The 22,694-nt window shown below is 38.8% G+C and overlaps 1 protein-coding gene and 1 long non-coding RNA gene across 20 annotated transcripts in view; one reads left to right on the top strand and one right to left on the bottom strand.

Annotated features, from left to right (window-relative positions):
- The window catches only part of KDM4C (lysine demethylase 4C), a 443,090-nt gene that overhangs the window by 95,258 nt on the left and 325,138 nt on the right, over window positions 1-22,694 (top strand). For all 18 annotated transcript variants that reach the window (XR_009251711.1, XM_058695403.1, XM_058695399.1 and 15 more), the window contains one exon: window positions 17,052-17,101. Coding sequence is in view for 17 of the 18 variants with exons in the window: in XM_058695403.1 (XP_058551386.1) it covers window positions 17,052-17,101 (50 nt within the window). In the remaining variant the exon portion in view is untranslated. The remainder of the gene's footprint in view (window positions 1-17,051; window positions 17,102-22,694) is intronic.
- Window positions 1-22,694, bottom strand: part of LOC131491898 (uncharacterized) — a 72,557-nt gene that overhangs the window by 38,477 nt on the left and 11,386 nt on the right. For both annotated transcript variants that reach the window (XR_009251712.1, XR_009251713.1), the window contains exons 2-3: window positions 21,716-21,839; window positions 1,928-2,029 (exon numbers count right to left, since the gene is read on the bottom strand). This is a non-coding gene — a long non-coding RNA (uncharacterized LOC131491898). The remainder of the gene's footprint in view (window positions 1-1,927; window positions 2,030-21,715; window positions 21,840-22,694) is intronic.

The raw sequence follows: 22,694 nt of genomic DNA, 5'->3' as shown, positions 1-22,694 counted from the left end.
AAGTTGGGGTCTGTGTCTATTTGTCTTTGAATCATCAGCACTTAACAAAGAGTCTAGCTATAGGACTGAGGCTCTGTAGTTCTTGTTTGGATTAGGAGAGTGTTAAATTGTTTTGGAACAATCTGTTTAGGGACAGATAAGGAAATATATAGAACATTTTATAAAGATTTTTTTTTGTTTGTTTAAAATGTAACTGTTAAGAATACGCAGTTTCCTGAGATTTCTGAGTAGCTGCAGATATGCACAGCTCCAGATGGAAGCCCTGAGACATACTTTGCTGGACACTGAATGTGGCCGATTTTGCCCACTAAGTGTTCATGAGCATGGAGCTATACTGAAGAGACTAGAGGAGGTGATGATTTATTTAAACATTTTTGGTGTAAAGGTTTAAGGGAGAAAGAATGTTTTAAATAAGCAGATAGAAAGCTGCTTTAGCAGTTAGTGGTAAAGTATTTATTTTCTTGGAATGAACATTGACTTTGGAGCCAGAAGACCTGTTTTAAAATCTCAGTCTGTCACTTACCAGCTGAATAAGTTAGGGCAAATCATGAGTTTCCTTAACTGCTGATCGGAGGCATGATTTATCCTCTGCCTCTATAGGGTTGCTAGGAGAGTTCAGGGATATACTTTGTAAAAGAGCTTTGTAAACTGTAAAGGACCATACAAATATTTTCACTTACTATTATTTCAATAACGTTATGAAAATAAATCTTTTTTTTGTCATAGTAATGACTCAAAGCCAGAACTTGGCATGATGTGTCTATATATAATACAGTAGGGGTTTCAAGGATAAATACAATATAATTCTTCCTTTCAAGTGTTATGTGTGATAATGTTAATTACTGGAGGGTATAGAATTTAGATGGTACCTTGGATCCTTCTTCCGGAGACTGTCCAAACACAGTGAATATGAGACTTTCAGATTTATTCAAGTATTTTTTTAAAAGAACAAAGAAGATGGTGTTACATTGATCTATGCATGTTTAATATATATCTTCTCCATCAAAATGTGAGCTCCTAGAGAAGGGGACCCTGTTGGTTTTGTTCACTAACACATATCCCTTGCCTGGCACAATATCTGGCATGATTGTGGCACACAGTAGGTGCTCAATATTTGTTAAATAAACAGCTTTATGGATGAATTTCTTACTGAGATTTTTTTCTTTAAACACCTAATGCAGAACATTGCTTTAGGGATTGGATAGCCTGATAATATTCAATGATACATTGAATTAGCAACCCATGGTATTAATTCCTACTTATCCACTTGGTAAGTTGAGACTCATTAATATATTCTATTTTTCAATGTTAAGACTAATTGGATAATGGTGACAGCTGTATCCTTTTTGATGGTTTGTATAAAAAAAATACTCTTGGAATTAGTTTGTTTCTGGTTTTAATTACTATTCCTAGGGAAAATTGCCCTGTAAATAGGAAAAATAGACTTGCATAAATACTTTATCTAGTATTAATGAAATTAACTGCATAAGTTATTATTATTTTTAGGCATATGGATGCATAGTTTTTTTTAAGGTATTATTAAAAAAGGTGTAAGAAATTGGAAATCTGCTTAAAAAGTATGGTGTTTATTTTGTACTTAGCTACTGATTATATTATTAGGAAGAAAAGGGTACAGTGATAAATGGTATCAAAAATTATTTGATCAAATGGCTTATAGTTTACTTAAACCTGAGCCTGACTTCCAAATAAACACTATTGTACAGGCACACATACACATGCTTGTGGTCCAAACATTGAGTCTTGTAGACGCCTGCTCAGCAGAGTTCCCTAAAAGAAGCATCTGTGAGATCTAGTGTTTGCAATTTTCAGAGCAAATCTCACTGTTTTCACTGAAGTAATGTGATGTAATGCCTTTTTACTAACTGATCCGTAAGTGTGCATTCTCATAGAGGAACTCTGAACTTACATTAAGTACTCTTGGTATCCCTGGAAGACAGAGCAGGGGCTTGTAAATTCCTCCAGTATGCCTCTTATTGTTGGTACTTTCACTTAAAGTTATCATCGTCACCTATAAGAGCCAGAAAAATCCCTTCAAATGAAAAGAAATTGCTGAATCAAATCCATAACTCTTAGGGAAAAATAAGATTGTTAATGCAAATTTATTTACTTTGGAGTTCTCGGAAAACAAACATTAGTGCTGTAAGTTTTGCACATTACCATGGCAAATGTTGTAGTTCAACAGTTACTTTGCCTAGCTTATCTTTTCCCCCATATTTATTCTCTCCTTTTCAGATGGTTTTAATCTTACTGTTTAGATAGTACTTTGTAGAAAATACATACTACTTCATATTTGTTTTGCAAAAGTTATTCCTTGACTTGAGCATATAGGAAAATTGTGTGTGTGTATGTGTGTGTGTGTGTGTGTGATTACATGTCTACAGGGAAGCTTGCAAATAGATTTATGTCTTACTTCTGTGATCTCAAATGTATTTGTTCTTTGTAAGCTTACTTTACAAGGAGTAGGACTTGACTAGGGTGGTGAAGTATGTTTTGTTTTTGGTGACTCCATTCCATTTAATGAAGTCCTTTTATGTGTGCCAAGAACCATGCTAATCACTTCAAGAAAGCACAGAGTTTTTCAGGGGCACCTGGATGGCTCAGTTGGGTGAGTGTACTACTTTTGATTTCAGCTCAGGTCATGATCTCATGGATTTGTGGGATTGATCCTCATGCTGGGCTCTACGCTGACAGTGTGGAGCCTACTTGGGATCCTCTCCCTTCCCCTCTCTCTCTGCCCCTCCCTTACTCATGTGCACATGTACTCTCTCTCTCAAAATAAAATAAACTTAAAAGCACAGAGGTTTTCAGACTTATGTAAGTGAAGTTTATTTAGAAGGTCAATATATAAAACTGAAAATAAAAGAAGAGCTGACTTGGCTGAAATGTCAGGTGGGACATTTGGTGGGACACTCTCCCTCAGTAACTCCTTCCTTGAGGCACTTTCATCTGGAGACTCTGGGCCCAGGATTGGGGGGTGATGGTGGGCATGGAAAACAGTTTGGAAATCAGTCATTTGATCCTTTAGTAATAGAAAACATTATTGCTGATTGTGTTATCTGTTGAGTGTTTTGGAGAGTATTTACAAAAATTTTTTTAAATGTTTATTTATTTTTGAGGGGGCAGGGAGGGGCAGAGAGAGAGGGTGACACAGCATCCAAAGCAGGCTCCAGGCTCCAAGCTGTCAGCACGGAGCCTGACGTGGGGCTCAAACTCATGAACGGTGAGATATGACCTGAGCCAGTTGGGCGCTTAACCAACCGAGCCACCCAGGTGCCCCAGTATTTTGGAGAGTATTAAGGAGGAAAGACTTCTTTCCACATAAATGGCCTATATTTGATAGCAACTAACAATTAATAGTACCTCTTGGGGAAAAGAAAATGTTAGTAGTGGGTAGAACACGCTTAGAAAATATTCAGTGGATTAAGTAATACGAAATACATTCTTTCTTGAAAATCAAGTTTTGTGCAATTATTGTTTTTACTAAGTTTTATAAAGATTTCAGACAAAAATTAACTTGATTTTTATGATTACTCAGGATATTAACTTACATGTATATGGATTCTGAACTGTATTTTGAATCCCAGATGAAAAAGAACTGCTTATATTTTTAATGTTCAGTTATTCACTGAAACTTCCTTGTTAGGGCTTTTTTTTTTTTTTTTTTTTTTTTTTCCCTGCAGTTCCCTCATCTGTGACTATCTGCAGATGTGGCTGGTAGAGTTTCTCTTTTTCATCTAATTGTTCTGTTAGGAAATGGGCCATAAGATAGCATAAGGGTGGGCCTAAGCTCTGGCTCAGTTCCTTTGCTCAGGGGCTTTTTTTTCTGTAGGGTCTCAGCTCAAATACCCCATTCTCTACGCCATGCTTTTAGATGCCTCGCTTTGAGTGACACCTCCTTACAAACCCCTTAATTGTAGCGCAGATTGCTCAGGGAGCCCACTCTGAAACTCAGATTTGTGTACCAGAGGTGTCTGTGATAACACCTGTGAGGGGGAGGGAAGGCAGGACCGCACAGAAAGGGAAGTGAAACTGCAGTAGAGCCATGGCAGATCCCACAGGCAGCTGGAACTGTCAGGTCCCTTCTGAATTACCCCAAACTGAAGCAAGAGGATCTGGCTTTTATATTCTTGTATGGATCACTCATTGGATACCGGCTACCACTGCCTCCTGTTCTAGAGGCCATGATGTTGGGAGAGGGAACATGACTTTGAGTGGGTGTAAGTGGAGCCTTCCTTTAGAGAATGGAATGAAGGCCTCATCTGGAAGGGAGTACCTACCACAGCATCCCTTATAGTCCTATGTTCTGTTTCTCACATTCATCTGTTTTTATGAACTGAAAATGAAGTAAGCGATCCTCTCTTTTCCACAGTTAACTAATGAGACTTTATAATTTAAAATATGAATGCTTAAAGTTTAATAAATGCACAAATATTAAAACTTGTTAACATCATCAGTAATGTGAAAATGTAATCACACATATAAAATCCATAGTTGTTCAGTCTTCTTTTTGACACAGGAGTATGCCTTGATTAAAAAGTATAGTGTAAATTAACCACTTAAGAAAGATTGAGTTTTGTGGAATATAAATAGGTATTTTACTTTTTGATTCATGAAGTTTTGTGTAACAAGAACCAAGGAAAACTTTTGTACTTGTTTAATGGTTTTGTTCTTTATATCTGCATTTTATATCTTTATATCTGCATTTTAAGCAACAAGTGCTGTTGTCTTTTGCTTGGTGAATACTGTAATTTTAGTTTGAGAGGTTAGTGACTTTTTTGTTTCAATTTTGAGTTTTAAGAGAGATAAAGGTATGGGGCACCTGGGTGGCTCAGTCAACTGAGCATCTGACTTCAGCTCAGGTCATGATCTCGTGGTTTGTGAGTATGAGCCCCACATCTGCTGTCTGCCTGTCAATGCAAAACCCACTTTGGATCCTCTGTCCCCCTCTCTCTGCCCCTCCTCTGGTTGTGCTCTCCCCAAAATAAATGAATATTTACAAAAATGTAATAAAGGGAGAGAAGATGGCGGCGTAGGAGAATGCTGGGCTCACTGCGCATCCTGCTGATTACTTAGATTCCACCTACACCTGCCTAAATAACCCAGAAAACCACCAGAAGACTAGCAAAACAGAGTCTCCAGAATCAAGCGCAGACGAAAGGGCCACAGAAGAGGGTAGGAAGGGCAGAGAGGTGGTGCGCGCTGCATGGACTGGCGGGAGGGAGCTGGGGTGGAGGGGCAGCCTGCTGGCCAAGAAGAGCCCCCAAGCCTGGCTGGCAAAAACAGAGGGGCCAGATGGAGTGTGTTCCGACAGCAAGCATGACTTAGCATCTGGGAGGTCATAAGTTAACAGCTCTGCTCAGAAAGTGGGAAGGCTGGAGGACAAAGGGAGGGAGAGTTGCTGAGCCCCGGGACGACAGAGCTCAGTTTGGCGGGGAACAAAGGCGCTTGCCAGTGCCATCTCCCTCGCCCATACCCCAGCCAAAATCCCAGAGGGAACCAGTTCCTGCCAGGGAACTTGCTTGCTCCGCGCAAACACCCAATGCTGTGCTTCTGCGGAGCCACCCCTCCGGCAGCGGATCTGACTCCCTCCCGCTGCCACAGGGCCCCTCCTGAAGTGGATCACCTAAGGAGAAGCGAACTAAGCCTGCCCTTCCTGCCCCCATGCACCTTGCCTACCCACCCCAGCTAATACGCCAGATCCCCAGCACCACAAGCCTGGCAGTGTGCAAGTAGCCCAGATGGGCCATGCCACCCCACAGTGAATCCCACCCTTAGGAGTGGGGAAGAGAAGGCACACACCAGTCTGACTGTGGGCTGGGGGCAGACATCAGGTCTGACTGTGGCCCCGCCCACCAACTCCAGTTATACACCACAGCACAGGGGAAGTGCCCTGTGGGTCCTCACCACTCCAGGGACTATCCAAAATGACCAAATGGAAGAATTCCCCTCAAAAGAATCTCCAGGAAATAACAACAGCTAATGAACTGATCAAAAAGGATTTAAATAATATAACAGAAAGTGAATTTAGAATAATAGTCATAAAATTAATTGCTGGGCTTGAAAACACTATAGAGGACAGCAGAGAATCTGTTGACACAGAGATCAAGGGACTAAGGAACAGTCAGGAGGAGCTGAAAAATGCTTTAAACGAGATGCAAAATAAAATGGAAAGGACCACGGCTCGGATTGAAGAGGCAGAGGAGAGAATAGGTGAACTAGAAGATAAAATTATGGAAAAAGAGGAAGCTGAGAAAAAGAGAGATAAAAAAATCCAGGAGTATGAGGGGAAAATTAGAGAACTAAGTGATAACACTAAAAAGAAATAATATACGCATAATTGGTATCCCAGAGGAGGGAGAGAGAGGGAAAGTTGCTGAAGGTGTACTTGAGGAAATAATAGCTGAGAACTTCCCTGAACTAGGGAAGGAAAAAGGCATTGAAATCCAAGAGGCACAGAGAACTCCCTTCAGATGTAACTTGAATCGATCTTCTGCACGACATATCATAGTGAAACTGGCAAACTACAAGGATAAAGAGAAAATTCTGAAAGCAGCAAGGGATAAACGTACCCTAACATATAAAGGGAGACTTATAAGACTCGTGACTGATCTCTCTTTTGAAACTTGGCAGGCCAGAGAGGATTGGCAGGAGATCTTCAATGTGTTGAACAGAAAAAAAATATGCAGCCAAGAATCCTTTATCCAGCAAGTCTGTCATTCAGAATAGAAGGAGAGATAAAGGTCTTCCCAAACAAAACTGAAGGAATTCGTCACCACTGAACCAGCCCTACAAGAGATCCTAAGGGGGATCCTGTGAGACAAAGTACCAGAGACATCGCTACAAGCATAAAACATACAGACATCACAATGACTCTAAACCTATATCTTTCTATAATAACACTGAATGTAAATGGATTAAATGCACCAACCAAAAGACATAGGGTATCAGAATGGATAAAAAAACAAGACCCATCTATTTGCTGTCTACAAGAGACTCATTTTAGACCTGAGGACACCTTTAGATTGAGAGTGAGGGGATGGAGAACTTTTTATCATGCTACTGGAAGCCAAAAGAAAGCTGGAGTAACCATATTTATATCAGACAAACTAGACTTTAAATTAAAGGCTGTAACAAGAGATGAAGAGCATTATATAATAATTTCAGGGTCTATCCATCAGGAAGAGCTAACAATTATAAATGTCTATGCGCCGAATACCGGAGCCCCCAAATATATAAAACAATTACTCATAAACATAAGCAACCTTATTGATAAGAATGTGGTAATTGCAGGGGACTTTAACACTCCACTTACAGAAATGGATAGATCATCTAGACACAGGATCAGTAAAGAAACAAGGGCCCTGAATGATGCATTGGATCAGATGGACTTGACAGATATATTTAGAAATCTGCATCCCAAAGCAACAGAATATACTTTCTTCTCGAGTGCACATGGAACATTCTCCAAGATAGATCATATACTGGGTCACAAAACAGCCCTTCATAAGTATACAAGAATTGAAATTATACCATGCATACTTTCAGACCACAATGCTATGAAGCTTGAAATCAACCCCAGGAAAAAGTCTGGAAAACCTCCAAAAGCATGGAAGTTAAAGAACACCCTACTAAAGAATGAGTGGGTCAACCAGGCAATTAGAGAAGAAATTAAAAAATATATGGAAACAAATGAAAATGAAAATACAACAATCCAAACGCTTTGGGACGCAGTGAAGGCAGTCCTGAGAGGAAAATACATTGCAATCGAGGCCTATCTCAAGAAACAAGAAAAATCCCAAATACAAAATGTAACAGCACACCTAAAGGAAATAGAAGCAGAACAGCAAAGGCAGCCTAAACCCAGCAGAAGAAGAGAATTAATAACATTCAGAGCAGAAATAAACAATATAGAATCTAAAAAAAACTGTAGAGCAGATCAACGAAATCAAGAGTTGGTTTTTTGAAAAAATAAACAAAATTGACAAACCTCTAGCCAGGCTTCTCAAAAAGAAAAGGGAAATGACCCAAATAGATAAAATCATGAATGAAAATGTAATTATTACAACCAATCCCTCAGAGATACAAACAATTATCAGGGAATACTATGAAAACTTATATGCCAACAAATTGGACAACCTGTAAGAAATGGACAAATTCCTAAACACCCACACTCTTCCAAAACTCAATCAGGAGGAAATAGAAAGCTTGAACAGACCCATAACCAGTGAAGAAATTGAATCGGTTATCAAAAATCTCCCAACAAATAAGAGTCCAGGACCAGATGGCTTCCCAGGGGAGTTCTACCAGACGTTTAAAGCAGAGATAATACCTATCCTTCTCAAGCTATTCCAAGAAATAGAAAGGGAAGGAAAACTTCCAGACTCATTCTATGAAGCCAGTATTACTTTGATTCCTAAACCAGACAGAGACCCAGTAAAAAAAGAGAACTACAGGCCAATATCCCTGATGAATATGGATGCAAAAATTCTCAATAAGATACTAGCAAATCGAATTCAACAGCATATAAAAAGAATTATTCACCATGATCAAGTGGGATTCATTCCTGGGATGCAGGGCTGGTTCAACATTCACAAATCAATCAACGTGATACATCACATTAATAAAAGAAAAGATAAGAACCATATGATCCTGTCAATCGATGCAGAAAAGGCCTTTGACAAAATCCAGCACCTTTCTTAATAAAAACCCTTGAGAAAGTCGGGATAGAAGGAACATACTTAAAGATCATAAATGCCATTTATGAAAATCCCACAGCTAACATCATCCTCAATGGGGAAAAACTGAGAGCTTTCCCCCTGAGATCAGGAACATGACAGGGATGCCCACTCTCACCACTGTTGTTTAACATAGTGTTGGAAGTTGTAGCATCAGCAATCAGACAACACAAGGAAATCAAAGGCATCAAAATTGGCAAAGATGAAGTCAAGCTTTTGCTTTTTGCAGATGACATGATACTATACATGGAAAATCTGATAGACTCCACCAAAAGTCTGCTAGAACTGGTACATGAATTCAGCAAAGTTGCAGGATACAAAATCAATGTAGAGAAATCAGTTGCATTCTTATACACTAACAATGAAGCAACAGAAAGACAAATAAAGAAACTGATCCCATTCACAATTGCACCAAGAAGCATAAAATACCTAGGAATAAATCTACCCAAAGATGTAAAAGATCAGTGTGCTGAAAACTATAGAAAGCTTATGAAGGTAATTGAAGAAGATATAAAGAAATGGAAAGACATTCCTGCTCATGGATTGGAAGAATAAATATTGTCAAAATGTCAATACTACCCAAAGCTATCTACACATTCAATGCAATCCCAATCAAAATTGCACCAGCATTCTTCTCGAAACTAGAACAAGCAATCCTAAAATCCATATAGAACCACAAAAGGCCCCGAATAGCCAAAGTCATTTTGAAGAAGAAGACCAAAGCAGGAGGCATCACAATCCCAGACTTTAGCCTCTACTACAAAGCTGTAATCATCAAGACAGCATGGTATTGGTACAAAAAACAGACACATAGACCAATGGAATAGAATAGAAACGCCAGAACTAGACCCACAAACGTATGGCCAACTCATCTTTGACAAAGCAGGAAAGAACATCCAATGGAAAAAAGACAGTCTCTTTAACAAATGGTGCTGGGAGAACTGGACAGCAACATGCAGAAGGTTGAAACTAGACCACTTTCTCACACCATTTACCAAAATAAACTCAAAATGGATAAAGGACCTGAATGTGAGACAGGAAACCACCAAAACACTAGAGGAGAAAGCAGCAAAAGATCTCTCTGACCTCAGCCGTAGCAATCTCTTACTCGACACATCCCCAAAGGCAAGGGAATTAGAAGCAAAAATGAACTACTGGGACCTTATGAAGATAAAAAGCTTCTGCACAGCAAAGGAAACAACCAACAAAACTAAAAGGCAACCAACGGAATGGGAAAAGATATTTGCAAATGACATATCGGACAAAGGGCTTGTATCCAAAATCTATAAAGAGCTCACCAAACTCCACACCCGAAAAACAAATAACCCAGTGAAGAAATGGGCAGAAAACATGAATAGACACTTCTCTAAAGAAGATATCCGGATGGCCAACAGACACATGAAAAGATGCTCAACATTGCTCCTCATCAGGGAAATACAAATGAAAACCACACTAGATATCACCTCACGCCAGTCAGAGTGGCCAAAATGAACAAATCAGGAGACTATAGATGCTGGAGAGGATGTGGAGAAACGGGAACCCTCTTGCACTATTGGTGGGAATGCAAACTGGTGCAGCCACTCTGGAAAACAGTGTGGAGGTTCCTCAGAAAATTAAAAATAGACCTACCCTATGACCCAGCAATAGCACTGCTAGGAATTTACCCAAGGGATACAGGAGTACTGATGCACAGGGGCACTTGTACCCCAATGTTTATAACAGCACTCTCAACAATAGCCAAATTATGGAAAGAGCCTAAATGTCCATCAACTGATGAATGGATAAATAAATTGTGGTTTATATACACAATGGAGTACTACATGGCAATGAGAACGAACGAAATATGGCCTTTTGTAGCAACGTGGATGGAACTGGAGAGTGTGATGCTAAGTGAAATAAGCCATACAGAGAAAGACAGATACCATATGTTTTCACTCTTATGTGGATCCTGAGAAACTTAACAGAAACCCATGGGGGAGGGGAAGGAAAAAAAAAAAAAAGAGGTTAGAGTGGGAGAGAGCCAAAGCATAAGAGACTGTTAAAAACTGAGAACAAACTGAGGGTTGATGGGGGGTGGGAGGGAGGGGAGGGTGGGTGATGGGTATTGAGGAGGGCACCTTTTGGGATGAGCACTGGGTGTTGTATGGAAATCAATTTGACAATAAATTTCATATATTGAAAAAAAATAATATGAAGAAAATGTAATAAAGGTAGGAAGGGTAGCTGGAGAAGAATTCTGTGTGAATATTGGAACTTTGGTCTGTTAGTTGCAGGCAGAAAAATTTTTCTTCCGAAGTTGGATCACCGTCCAGTGATCGCAGTGATCATTGTGTATTTGCTTGGGGAGGGAGGTGCTCATTAGCCCCTCTCACTTCCTTCCAGGTGGCATCTTTGTGGTGATTGGTGAAGAAACAGGAATGAAATACAGGGCTGGAAAGCACATCTTGGGCTTTGGCATCCCATCACCCAACCCAATACAGGGGTTGGGTGTCAGCTCTGTTGTCCTACTTGCTCAAGTAAATCCCTTTAAGCCTTGGTTTCCTCATCAGTAAAATGGAGGTGGTAGTAGTAGAATTTGCACAAGGTCTGGCATAGTATAAATGTTCAATAAACAGTAGCTGTGATGAGCTGTTATAGTATTTATTGGTCAGTTATTCTTTTCACTGAGCTTTCCACCCCTTAATAACTATAGAGAACAAGGCAGGTGCATAAGCTTATGCCAGTAAAAGCGGGGAGAATCAATTTAGACTCGTCTATCAGAAAACTGTCCTTGGGGATGTGAGTTTTATTCTTTTTGGGAGATGACTATAAGAGAAATTGCAAGAAGAAAAGGAAACACAAGAAGAGGAAAGGGCTACTTCACATGTAGCCTCAGTTAAGAGAGGGGAGTAAAGAACAGTGCTGTTTTAGGACTGATCTGCTTGAAGATGACACGGACCTAGAAGGGTTCTCCCTCTGCTCAGGGCTTGGTAAGACTGCCCTAGATGTTACAGAGTGGGTTGAAGCTGGGCCATCAGGAGGTGCCAGAAGCACCTGTTGGTGAGACTGGCAGAGGAACTCAGACAGCACAGTGACAGAGATATGGGCAGGGTGGGGGGCGTAGCTGAGAACATTTCTTTCTTTTTTTTTTTTTTTAATTTTTTTTTTTAACGTTTATTTATTTTTGAGACAGAGAGAGACAAAGCATGAACGGGGGAGGGTCAGAGAGAGAGAGACACAGAATCTGAAACAGGCTCCAGGCTCTGAGCTGTCAGCACAGAGCCCGACGCGGGGCTTGAACTCACGGACCGCAAGATCATGACCTGAGCCGAAGTCGGCCGCTTAACCAACTGAGCCACCCAGGCGCCCCTGAGAACATTTCTTTCTAAGCATGTTAGTGACAGTCCCAGGGTTCCACCCCAAATTAGGGAGACTTTCAGGGAGTGATCTGCAAAGTAGGAGTTTCTCTTTGAGAAGTGCTGATAAACACTTCTAATGAACTAATGGACTGAGCATACCTTGAAAAGAAATACAGTAGGCCACTTTGTAGAGAAAACCTGAATCAGAGGAATGGATCTACTACATTGTGAAAAATACACCTTTGCCTACTGACAGTTTGAACTGTCAGCCTGATATTATTCATTCAAGATCGTGTTTATATTACACCCATCAGGATAACATTACTTTAGGTCTCTTCTTTGAGTAAACCACCCAAAGATGTGCTTAGAGGGATTATTCTGTTTTCTTTGGTCTTCAAATTAGATTTTTAAAAAAATTCATAAAAGACTCTGGTTTTAAATAAAACATCACCCTGTAAATATCTAATTAGTGTGTTCATAGTTCATTAGTGATTCATAGTTTCTTAATATTAGCAGAATTGTTTGCAGTATTTATTATATCTGAAACAAAAACACTGTCCTGAAGGTTAGATGAGCAATTAATAATTTCAACAAACCATTATGTACTTGAGGGCATACAATGATAGGCATCTTATTTGGTGGATTTCAAAGAATACAGAGAAGGGCAAGACACATTCATATCCTTGAAGAATTAAGAATTAGCTGCATAACCAGCTAGTGGTGTAGTACATAGTAGAGAGCCTGGCTATGAACTGGGTACTCACTATACAAGGTATGTTAAAAAGGATAATTCATGTGAAAATTTCCAGGTTGTGGTAGTCATTCTGTCCCTCATAGAACTCATTGGTATCCAGTCAAAAGTGACTTACGCACACTGAACAGAAGCTAGCTCTGGAAAGTAGTAGATGATAAATACTACATGAAAAATAGAAGGGCACTGGAAGAAAGAAAAGGGGTGAGATTGCTGAGATTTATAGTGGTCAGTGAAAGCTTCAAGGAGGAGGTGGAATCAGGGCTTAGAAGGCTGGGGTTTGAAGTGGAATGGAGAGGGCTATTTGAGGTGAGGCGTGAGGTTAAAGCCCATGTGAGTGATAGAATAATTCATAGTCTAGCCTACTGAGAGCAGACTGTTGATGTTTAAAGCTAGGGCTAAACTGTGTGTGTGGGAGGTCCTTGGAAGCCAGGCAGTAAGGAATAAAGGGTCTTATGATAGTGTTTCAAAAACTCTAGCTGCCCAGGGAGATTCAGGCAGAGAGTTTAATTATTATAGTAGTCTAGTTGGGGGCAAATCAAACTTGAAATTGATGTGATGCTAAGGGAGATGGATATGAGGTTTTGGGTATAGAGTGGATAGGACTTGTGACTGGCAATGAGGGCAGAGAGATTGAAAAATCAGGAAGAGTTGACTTAGTTTGGAAGGCTAAGGGAAAATGGAGTTATGAATGCTTAGAGAGAGAATCATTTTAAAGGAGGAGGAAGTCATGAATTTGATCTTATGGGTGTTGAAACTTCTGAAGTGATAGCCTAGGAACTTTTCCAGGCCATAGAACTCCTCTCAGCCAGGTCACTCATTGTCTGTGGTAAGTCCCTCTGTGTATGGGCCCTCCAGCTTGTCTCTGTTTAGTCACAAGTTCCTCTTGCTACATAGATTTTAAACAGGGAAGGAAAGTGATATGCTCTGATTGGGCCACCTGGACTACAGAGGGCAAGGCCAGAGGCAGGGTAGCCATTTAAGAGATGAAGCAGTACTGTGTGTGATGGAGAATGATGGCCTGGGTCAAGATGGTGGCAGTGGGGCTAGACAAATAAATGCATGAGATTCATGAGACCTCTCTTGAACAGGTACAAAGTAGAACACATACACCTTGGGGATTGATTAAATAAGGGGAGCATAACTATAGACAACTCCAACATTTCTGGAAAGTTGGATGGATGGGGAACTCTGGAGGAGAAGCAGATCTGTCAGGAAGATATTGGAGGATTAAACTTTGGACAAATTGTGTTTGAGGGCTGCCAAATGGATTTGTTGAATAGCTGGTTTGTTTTAGAGGTTCAGAGCCCAAGAGACGCTTGGAATGGAAATGTGTGGTTCAACACCACAAGGAAAGTTGTGAAGCCTTGAGTGAAGGTGGTTCCCTCAGGGAAAAATATAGAAGCGCTAAAACATGGAGTCCTGGAGAATGTCACTGTGAAGTTTGGCAAGAGCAGAAGGAAGAAAATCATTGGAAATGAGTTAGATCATGAAACTCAAGGGAAGTGAGTGTTTCAAGGATCTGGTCAGAAATTCAAGAGAAGACCAAGTAGGTAAGGACTAAAAAATATATCACTCTTTGTCCAAGCAGTTATATCAAGAATGATAAAAATAAGATTCAGGTTGCAATGGATTCCAGGGTTAATGGGAATGAAAAATGTGGGAGTACTTTTCTTTTTCCCATATCCTTCCTCTCCTTCATGCCTTCTATCATGCAGGAGCAGGAATATCATTCATCATTTGAGAGTGACAGAAGTCAGCAAACACTGAGCATCTGCTCAACTGGTGCTTTGTTCTAGGAGAAAGACACTGTTCTTTGCCACTAAGGTGCTTGAGAGGAGAGCAGGGAGGCACAAAGGTGAAAAAAAAATTAAACTCTGAGTGCCATGGTGGAGGTCTGTATTCCATGTGGGTGATACAGCAAAAGAGGGAAGGGGAGGCTCTCCCTTGGGGTGACTCAGGGTGAGCTTGGAGAAAGGAGTGTTTTTGTTGACTGGACAAAACTGAGGGCTTATAAAGCTAAGAAAGAGGGGATGGAAAATAGTGGAGGCGTGAAATAGCAAGGACACTGGAAAGAGCTTCAAATGTTTTGTTAAAACCAAAGAGCAGGTTTGATTGGGACATCTGAAAAGTTGTCAAGATTGCAGCAGGTCTGTGTGCCTTTCAGAGGAGTTTGGCTTCTGTCCTTCAGGTTACAGTCAGCCATTGAAGGTTCAGAGTTTTGTCATCATCAGCTGTAGTTCGCAGAGATGACTTTAGTATACTGTGGAATGTAGTTTGGAAGAATGTGGGGAGCACACCTGTAGTGGTCAGTTACATCTTAGTGGCTCAAAGGGCAAGCTGCATCAAGGAGACACACCTAGTGTCTTACGGTCATGTGTCCGATTTGAAGAATTTTTGTTACATGTGTAGTGTATGGAGAAAATCTTTTTGATGATCAGCTTCTAGAGAAGTTTCATAAATATCCTTTTAGAAGATGACTTTAGAAGAAGCGTTGGGTATGTGATTTTGTCTTAGGGTTGTGTGGACCAACTGAAAGACTATGTCAGAGATATTCATTTTCCTTATATGTATGTTTATGTTTATAATTACATTTGTTTATATGTTTTCTTTGAATAGATGATTGAACCTCAGATTAATGAGCTTTAACTTCGATACCAATTTTTCAGAAAAGGAAATCTGGATGTATATCTCCATCCATGTCTAGCCATTGTGGGCAAGCATATACTTGTTACATGTGTGCAAGTGTATGTTTGTACATGCATGGGTGTGTATGATTGTTATGGGGGACATGGCCCTCTTGTCTGGTGTATGTAGATGGGTTTTTCCCCTTTCTGGGTATATTTGGTGATACAAACTGGGGATTAAAAACTGCTAAGAAGTGGCCTGTTTATAAATAAATTGGATGATTGTCATTTAGTTTTGCTAAAATTTTATCTTCCAATTCAGTTGGAATAATTTCATTAACAGCGCCTTAAGGAACAGGATGTATGGTTGAATTTTCTTTCAGAGAATTGCCTAGTTACATTGGATCCAGTTAAATTTTGCATATGTTATCAGTGGCATTAAATGCAACCAAGTGTGGTGTTAAGTAAAATGAGAAAAATTATTTTAGTAAAAAGTAACTTGTACTTCATATATATCATATATATTGAGCTAGTAAACATAGCATATGTAGGTCTTAAGGATAACATCATTTTTACTTAAAACGTGAAATAATCATTTAACTATATTTTTAATATCCTTAAATTTCCTCATTAAACTGTTTATAAGATTATTTGTGTAATAAATTTTGAGATTGTTTAAAATTTTTAGTAAGTTCACCACAGATAAGTTCAAGTATTCCACTTTTGAAAACACCAGGGACTAGAAATGAGCATTTCTATAGCAGGGTGAACATTTTTTTTCTATAATCAAGATTTTAAAAGTCACAAAATCACAAAATCAATAAACAGGTCTTTCTTATCACTGGTAATTTTTTATTTAAAATCTTTTTGAGGGGCACCTGGGTGGCTCAGTTGGTTAAGCATCCGACTTTGGCTCAGGTCATGATTTCACAGTTTGTGACTTCAAGCCCCGCATCAGACTCTCTGCTGTCAGCTCAGAGCCTGCTTCAGATCCTCTGTCCCCCTGTCTCTCTCTGCCCTTCAAAAATAAATAAACTTAAAAAAAACTACTTGAAAGGTATAATGTTCTTAGAAATATTTGGTGCAAATATGAATATTGCTACACTAATTTTGTGTTTTATCCTGTTGTCAATAAAAACATTTTAAAAGGTTAAAAAAAGCACAGCAACCTAGGTCTTCTTAAAAACAAAGGCCAAACTAACCAACAACAAAACATAAAACATACAACCAAAAATAGTCCTGGATTTCTGGGGTGCTGTGAGTGTTGGAAAAGAGGTTCTAGTCTTCCTGCTGTGGCTAACTGCCTCCCTTCTCCAACTAGTTTACTGGCCTTGGGCCTTTGTTCCCTAATTTGTAAAATGTGGTTGGGATGGTGAGCTGGGGTATTGAAATAGGTGGTTAAGTTTATTTTTCTTCTGTCTAGTGTTCAAGGGATATGACTCTGTGATTAGTTTTCTGATTTCAGTATGTCTAAATGGAATTTGGCATTGTTGTTTTTGTTTTTGTTTTACATGACATTGTCTTAGGATACTAAGAACAGTTATAAACCTAAAATTTTTATTTATGTTTAAAATTTTAGGTATGCAATACCCCCAGAACATGGAAAACGACTTGAAAGACTAGCTCAAGGTAAACTTGCTTTCTATGTTTCTCATCTAGACAGATTATTTGTTTTTGAGGTATTTTTACAGTGTGGTATCTAACTTGGTTAGTTTTACTCTTTTTTTTTTTTAAATTTTTTTTTTCAACGTTTTTTATTTATTTTTGGGACAGAGAGAGACAGAACATGAACGGGGGAGGGGCAGAGAGAGAGGGAGACACAGAATCAGAAACAGGCTCCAGGCTCCGAGCCATCAGCCCAGAGCCTGACGCGGGGCTCGAACTCACGGACCGCGAGATCGTGACCTGGCTGAAGTCGGACGCTTAACCGACTGCGCCACCCAGGCGCCCCACTTTTACTCTTTTTAAGTTAATGACTTTTGAATGTTTTTCTAATAGAACAATTAAATTTTTTTTCACATTACTGTGTGAATATTTTTTCCTGTTGCATAGTCTTCATGATTATTTTAGTTGGCTGCTTAGTAGTTCATCAAGTAATTGCACTTAACTATTTTGATTATTTCCAATTTTTTCTCTTTTATATAATTTTTAATACATATATACATATATATAACTTATTTAACATTGTGCTAATAATATTTTTCCCTTTTTTATTATTAAAATTTTTAAAAAATGTTTATGTTAGAGAGAGAGTACAAAGTGCGAGCAAAGGAGGGGCAGAGAGACAGAGAGAGGGAGACACAGAATCTGAAGCAGGCTCCAGGCTTTGAGCTGTCAGCACAGAACCCAATGTGGGGCTTGAACTCATGAACCGTGAGATCATGACCTGAGCAAAAGTCAGATGCTCAACTGACTGAGCCACCCAGACACCCCTGTTTTTCCTTTTTTAAAGTTACACTCTTGAGATGAATTCCAAAGATGCTGCATATCAGGGTGCAGGTATTTTATGAGTACTTTTCATGTTGTCCTATCATTTCACCAAAGGGTTGTGTTAAATCTCTTTCTGACTCCTGATTTGGCACCCTGGGTTTGGGGTTACTCTTATGGAAGTATGAAGATGACATAAGCAGATAAGCATGAGGGTATATGCCTTCTTAGACTGTCAAGTTTTTTTTTTATGTTTATTTATTGAGAGAGAGACAGAGACAGAAACAGAGTGCAAGCAGAGGAGGAGTAGAGAGAGAGACACACACACACACACAGAACCTGAAGCAGGCTCCAGGCTCTGAGCTTTCAATCACAGAGCCTGATGCGGGGCTTGAACTCACAAACTGCTACATCATGAATTGAGCTGAAGTCGGACACTCAACCAACTAAGCCACCCAGTCACCCCTTAGACTGGCAAATTTAAACATACCTTAGTGGAACTTGAATTTTTATTTTTTTGAGGCTTTGTCCAACTTCATATGGGCCAGAATGAAGAACTCTATTAATGGTTTCATTGTGTACCCACTTGTATCACAGAAGGCACTTTCCTCTTTTCTTTTCTGTGTTTAGGACAGAAAAAAACTTGCCATATCTGTTAATACAAGGGAGGAGAATCATATTCACCCACTGCCAACCTCATCTGTTTTCCTTGACCAAGGAAGAAGTAGACTGGTAGTGACTTGTTTCTAGGGGAAAGTGGAGTTCCATTTGAGTGACAACTAGCCTAAGACATTCTGCTTTTATCCAGGATCGAATCCTCAGTGACCATTGTCCTTTTAGTCAGGTGCTGATCTGTTTTATTGGTGTTTTAGGTTTGCCTTTTAGTAGGAAAGGATTTTTGTTCTTGCATTATGTATGTTTTCATTTGATAATGAAATGGGGACACTGAAAAATCCCTTTCATTGACTTGACAGTTTTGAACAGAACTTGTTAATGATATCTAAAAGTTACTTTCCCCCCAAATTACAGGAGAGTATTAGAAGGAACAGTTACAGTATCACATTTGTCAGAAGCATTATTATAATTTTGGCAGGCTAATAACTATAAAGTCTTAGTGTTTTTATAATGTAATACATTGTAGTAATAATAGCAATGTAACTGTAATCTTGAACTTTGTTATGGACTATTTTCATGAATATTAAGGTGGATGAATCCTGGTTCTGGATAATAGATTAGACATAGCTGAGAAAATGATTATCATAATCCTTAAATACACAGGCAGTGAACTTTGTGCTAAATCTGTATGCTGAGCTATCCTCTTCTCTATAATAATTATTCCACCATTTTCTGTTTGCCTCACCACCAGAGAACTTTTAAAATGGAGCCAATGTAAACTTTACAGTATAGAGTCACACACTAAAATTTCTGCTATAAATTGTCTGCGAATGCTTTGACATAAACTGTCTGAAAATGACATTCTAGGAAAGTGGGTGCCATTTGTTTAATCAGTAAGAGGTTAATAAACTTGAAGGATGAACAAGAATTTTAAATCAATCGCATGTTTGTTCAGAACTGTTTTGCAGGATTATTTTGAGAAATGACACAGGGAAAAGACCCAATAGACAGTAGAGGAATCCCATCCACTGACCAGATGCCAGCCAAATTAATTGAATTCTGCTAAATAATTAAAATGATAAAATAATGCAGTAAATGTGATGGAACATAGGATGTCTAGGTCAAGGCAGCACTTGATACATAAAATGAAAAGCAGCCTGGGATATTTTCCATTATCTTGTCTGCACATCATAATTATCACACTTGCCTTTTATGCATGAATGCTTTCATCTTTGGTTTCCATTGAAATCTTGATTGACTGTGGCACCTACAAATATTTTATCTGGGAGACATTAAGCCTGCATCTAATAAAGCCAGGATTTGATTTTGCCCTTCAGCTGCTTTCTCGTTTATATAGTTTTTTCCCCAATATTATGTAGATGTAAGTATAATAAAAAAAACTCAAGTGAATTGTTGCAATTCTTATACTTGTTATGTTTGCCTGTAATGCCATTACATTCTTTCTAATTTTTGGTTTGATACAACTGAATGAAAGATATAAAGGAGAATAGAGATATAATGTTAAATCATGAATGACAGTTTTGAACATTTTCACTTTTTAGATCGTCAAAATCTCATCTATTTTAGAAATAAGACAATATCTTTGCTGTTCTATTGAGTTAAGCAACATATGGATTAAAATAAATTGGGAATGACTAAAAGTTTTTGTGAAGGACTGTAGTCCATTAGTTTTTTGTTGTGAATAAAATGCCAGCGTTAAAAAAATTGAAGATGACTTACTGTGGTCAAAATATTGGTTACTGGGAAAAGAATATGTGAGTTAGGGCTTTGTGCATCTGAGTTTGGAAGTATGAATGATCAGCAGGAATCTTGTTTCAGATGACAGTGTGGTAGAAGTGAATAAATTGATTCTTATACTTGTAGCAATATTTTAGTTGTGACTTATTAAAACAACATTTAGCAAAAAAGAACAGAAGAGTCATTGTTATGGAGGATTAATTTGCTTTTTTTAATAGTTAGTTTTTAAAAATTTGGGGTTGTGTGTGTTTTAATGACTAGTAGCCTTAAATTTAAGCCTGTGGAGCAGAGAGCCTTAGCCTGATTGCAGAAGGGTCTTGTGGGTGGGATACAGGCAGTCTGTGGACTCTGAAATTATACTCAAAATTGGTCATTTATATGGATTTCTGGGAAGCCATCTTTAAATCCCTTCAGAGGGTTTGGCCTGAAGAGATTGTGAACCTGCTGTCAAGAGACTAGAAGAGCAGCAATAAACAACAAGTTATTTTAGTTTTATGAACAGATTCTAAATTGATCTGTTCTCTTGCCTCTGTCTTGGAATTAGGAAAATATACTTTTATCAGATCTCCAAATCATAAATACATTATTCCCTTAAGCATTCATTTAGCTAATGGTCTGAAAATACCATATTAAAATGCCTCGTTTTGAAAGACTAATAAATAAAAACACCCCTGTGTGTAAATAGTCAATTTTAAGGGACCCCCTAAGCCATAAAAAATGAAGTTCAGTGATATACTCTCTGCCTTCATGCCTAACTCATGCCTTAGGCATGGAGATCAATGTGTGGTATGTCAGGGTATGTTATTTTCATCTTTCTATCAGCTGAGTTACATTAAGAATGGTGCAACAGGCCCTAAACTTAATTTCCTCATAATTTGATGTCAGATATCACTGTCCATGTTTAAATATATCTGAATATTTTATACCCAGCTATGTTCCTAGAAGGATTTTAGACATTGGGAAATGATACATAACATACACCAAGCTAGCATAATTTGAATGTAGGATGGAAGACAATTTTCTAAAAAGTGACAGCAGAGAATGGGAAGGAAGAATTTGGGAAGGGAATGTCAGCTGTCAGGGAAGAGTTACTATGGAGGGAAATTAAGAGTACTTTGATTCTGCATGATGGAAGCTGAGCCAGGAAAATTCTGGTTAGCTTGACTATGACCTGTTTGAGCTCAAAGTACTTGGCCTGGGGAGTCCTTGATCTATGCCTGTGTGATCCATGTGTCATGTCAAGGGGACAGAAGTGGGATCTGAAACAATGTGGTCTTAGGAATGCAATAAGAAACCATATGTAATGACCTATATACTTGTTAAATTGGGTAGAAATTTGAACCCTAAATGTTCTGACAGCCAGCTTGAACTGGAAAAAACTTGACTATTACATAGTGTACTGTGTTCAGGAGATAAAATAAGGTGATTGTTTAGGAGACTCACCATCCTTCTCAAGACCATGATCAGTGTGAATATCTCCTTGTGCTCCTCTGGAGTGCTCCATGGAGTTCTGTCTCTACTAGTAGTGATGTTGGTGGGTCATGGGACACTTAAAGCAGAGTGAAGCCTGTTTTGATAGATTATGAGACGCTTAGAGGTGGGTGAACCTTGCAGTGTGATAATTTTCTACCTAATCCAAATTAAATGGTAGCAAGCACAGAGAGGTCAACTGTAGCTTAAACCTCTAAACTTGATATTTTAGGTAGGGATGTGGGTAAAAAGTACCAAGTTTTTCCCCACATACTGTAGCTCATTGGTTCTTTTCATTAATAAAGTTGTTAAGAAATTTCATGTGTAAATTTAATACATCTATCTAAAAGCACTTCTCACAGAAGTCAAATTAATTGAATCCTTCTATATCCTTTTTCTGTATTCTTTTCCTTACCATTTGTTTGTATGGTTGCTATATATTTTCAAGCCTATTAGTCATATGAATATTGCAAAAACCATTATAAAAACTCTATCAAAGCATACTTGGGTAAATTTCAATTATATTTAAATTAAATTATCTTAAAATTTTTTTTTTTTTCAACATTTTTTATTTATTTATTTATTTGGGACAGAGAGAGACAGAGCATGAACGGGGGAGGGGCAGAGAGAGAGGGAGACACAGAATCGGAAACAGGCTCCAGGCTCCGAGCCATCAGCCCAGAGCCTGACGCGGGGCTCGAACTCACGGACCGCGAGATCGTGACCTGGCTGAAGTCGGACGCTTAACCGACTGCGCCACCCAGGCGCCCCTAAATTAAATTATCTTAAAATCTGTTGCTAATGTGGGCAAAAATTCTACATGTCTGATTTCTTCATCTTTCCTCATTCCTTTCTTCCCTTCATCCTTTCCTTCCTAATAACTAATTTAAACTTCTCCAAAGTAGTGTTCTCAAATCCATAGTAATAGTTACTAAACTTTGATTTTTAATCT

Source organism: Neofelis nebulosa, chromosome 12 (genome assembly GCF_028018385.1).
Source record: "Neofelis nebulosa isolate mNeoNeb1 chromosome 12, mNeoNeb1.pri, whole genome shotgun sequence".
Taxonomy (NCBI): Eukaryota; Metazoa; Chordata; class Mammalia; order Carnivora; family Felidae; genus Neofelis; species Neofelis nebulosa.
Note: the sequence above shows the minus strand (reverse complement) of the source record. Positions and strands in the feature narration are given on the sequence as shown.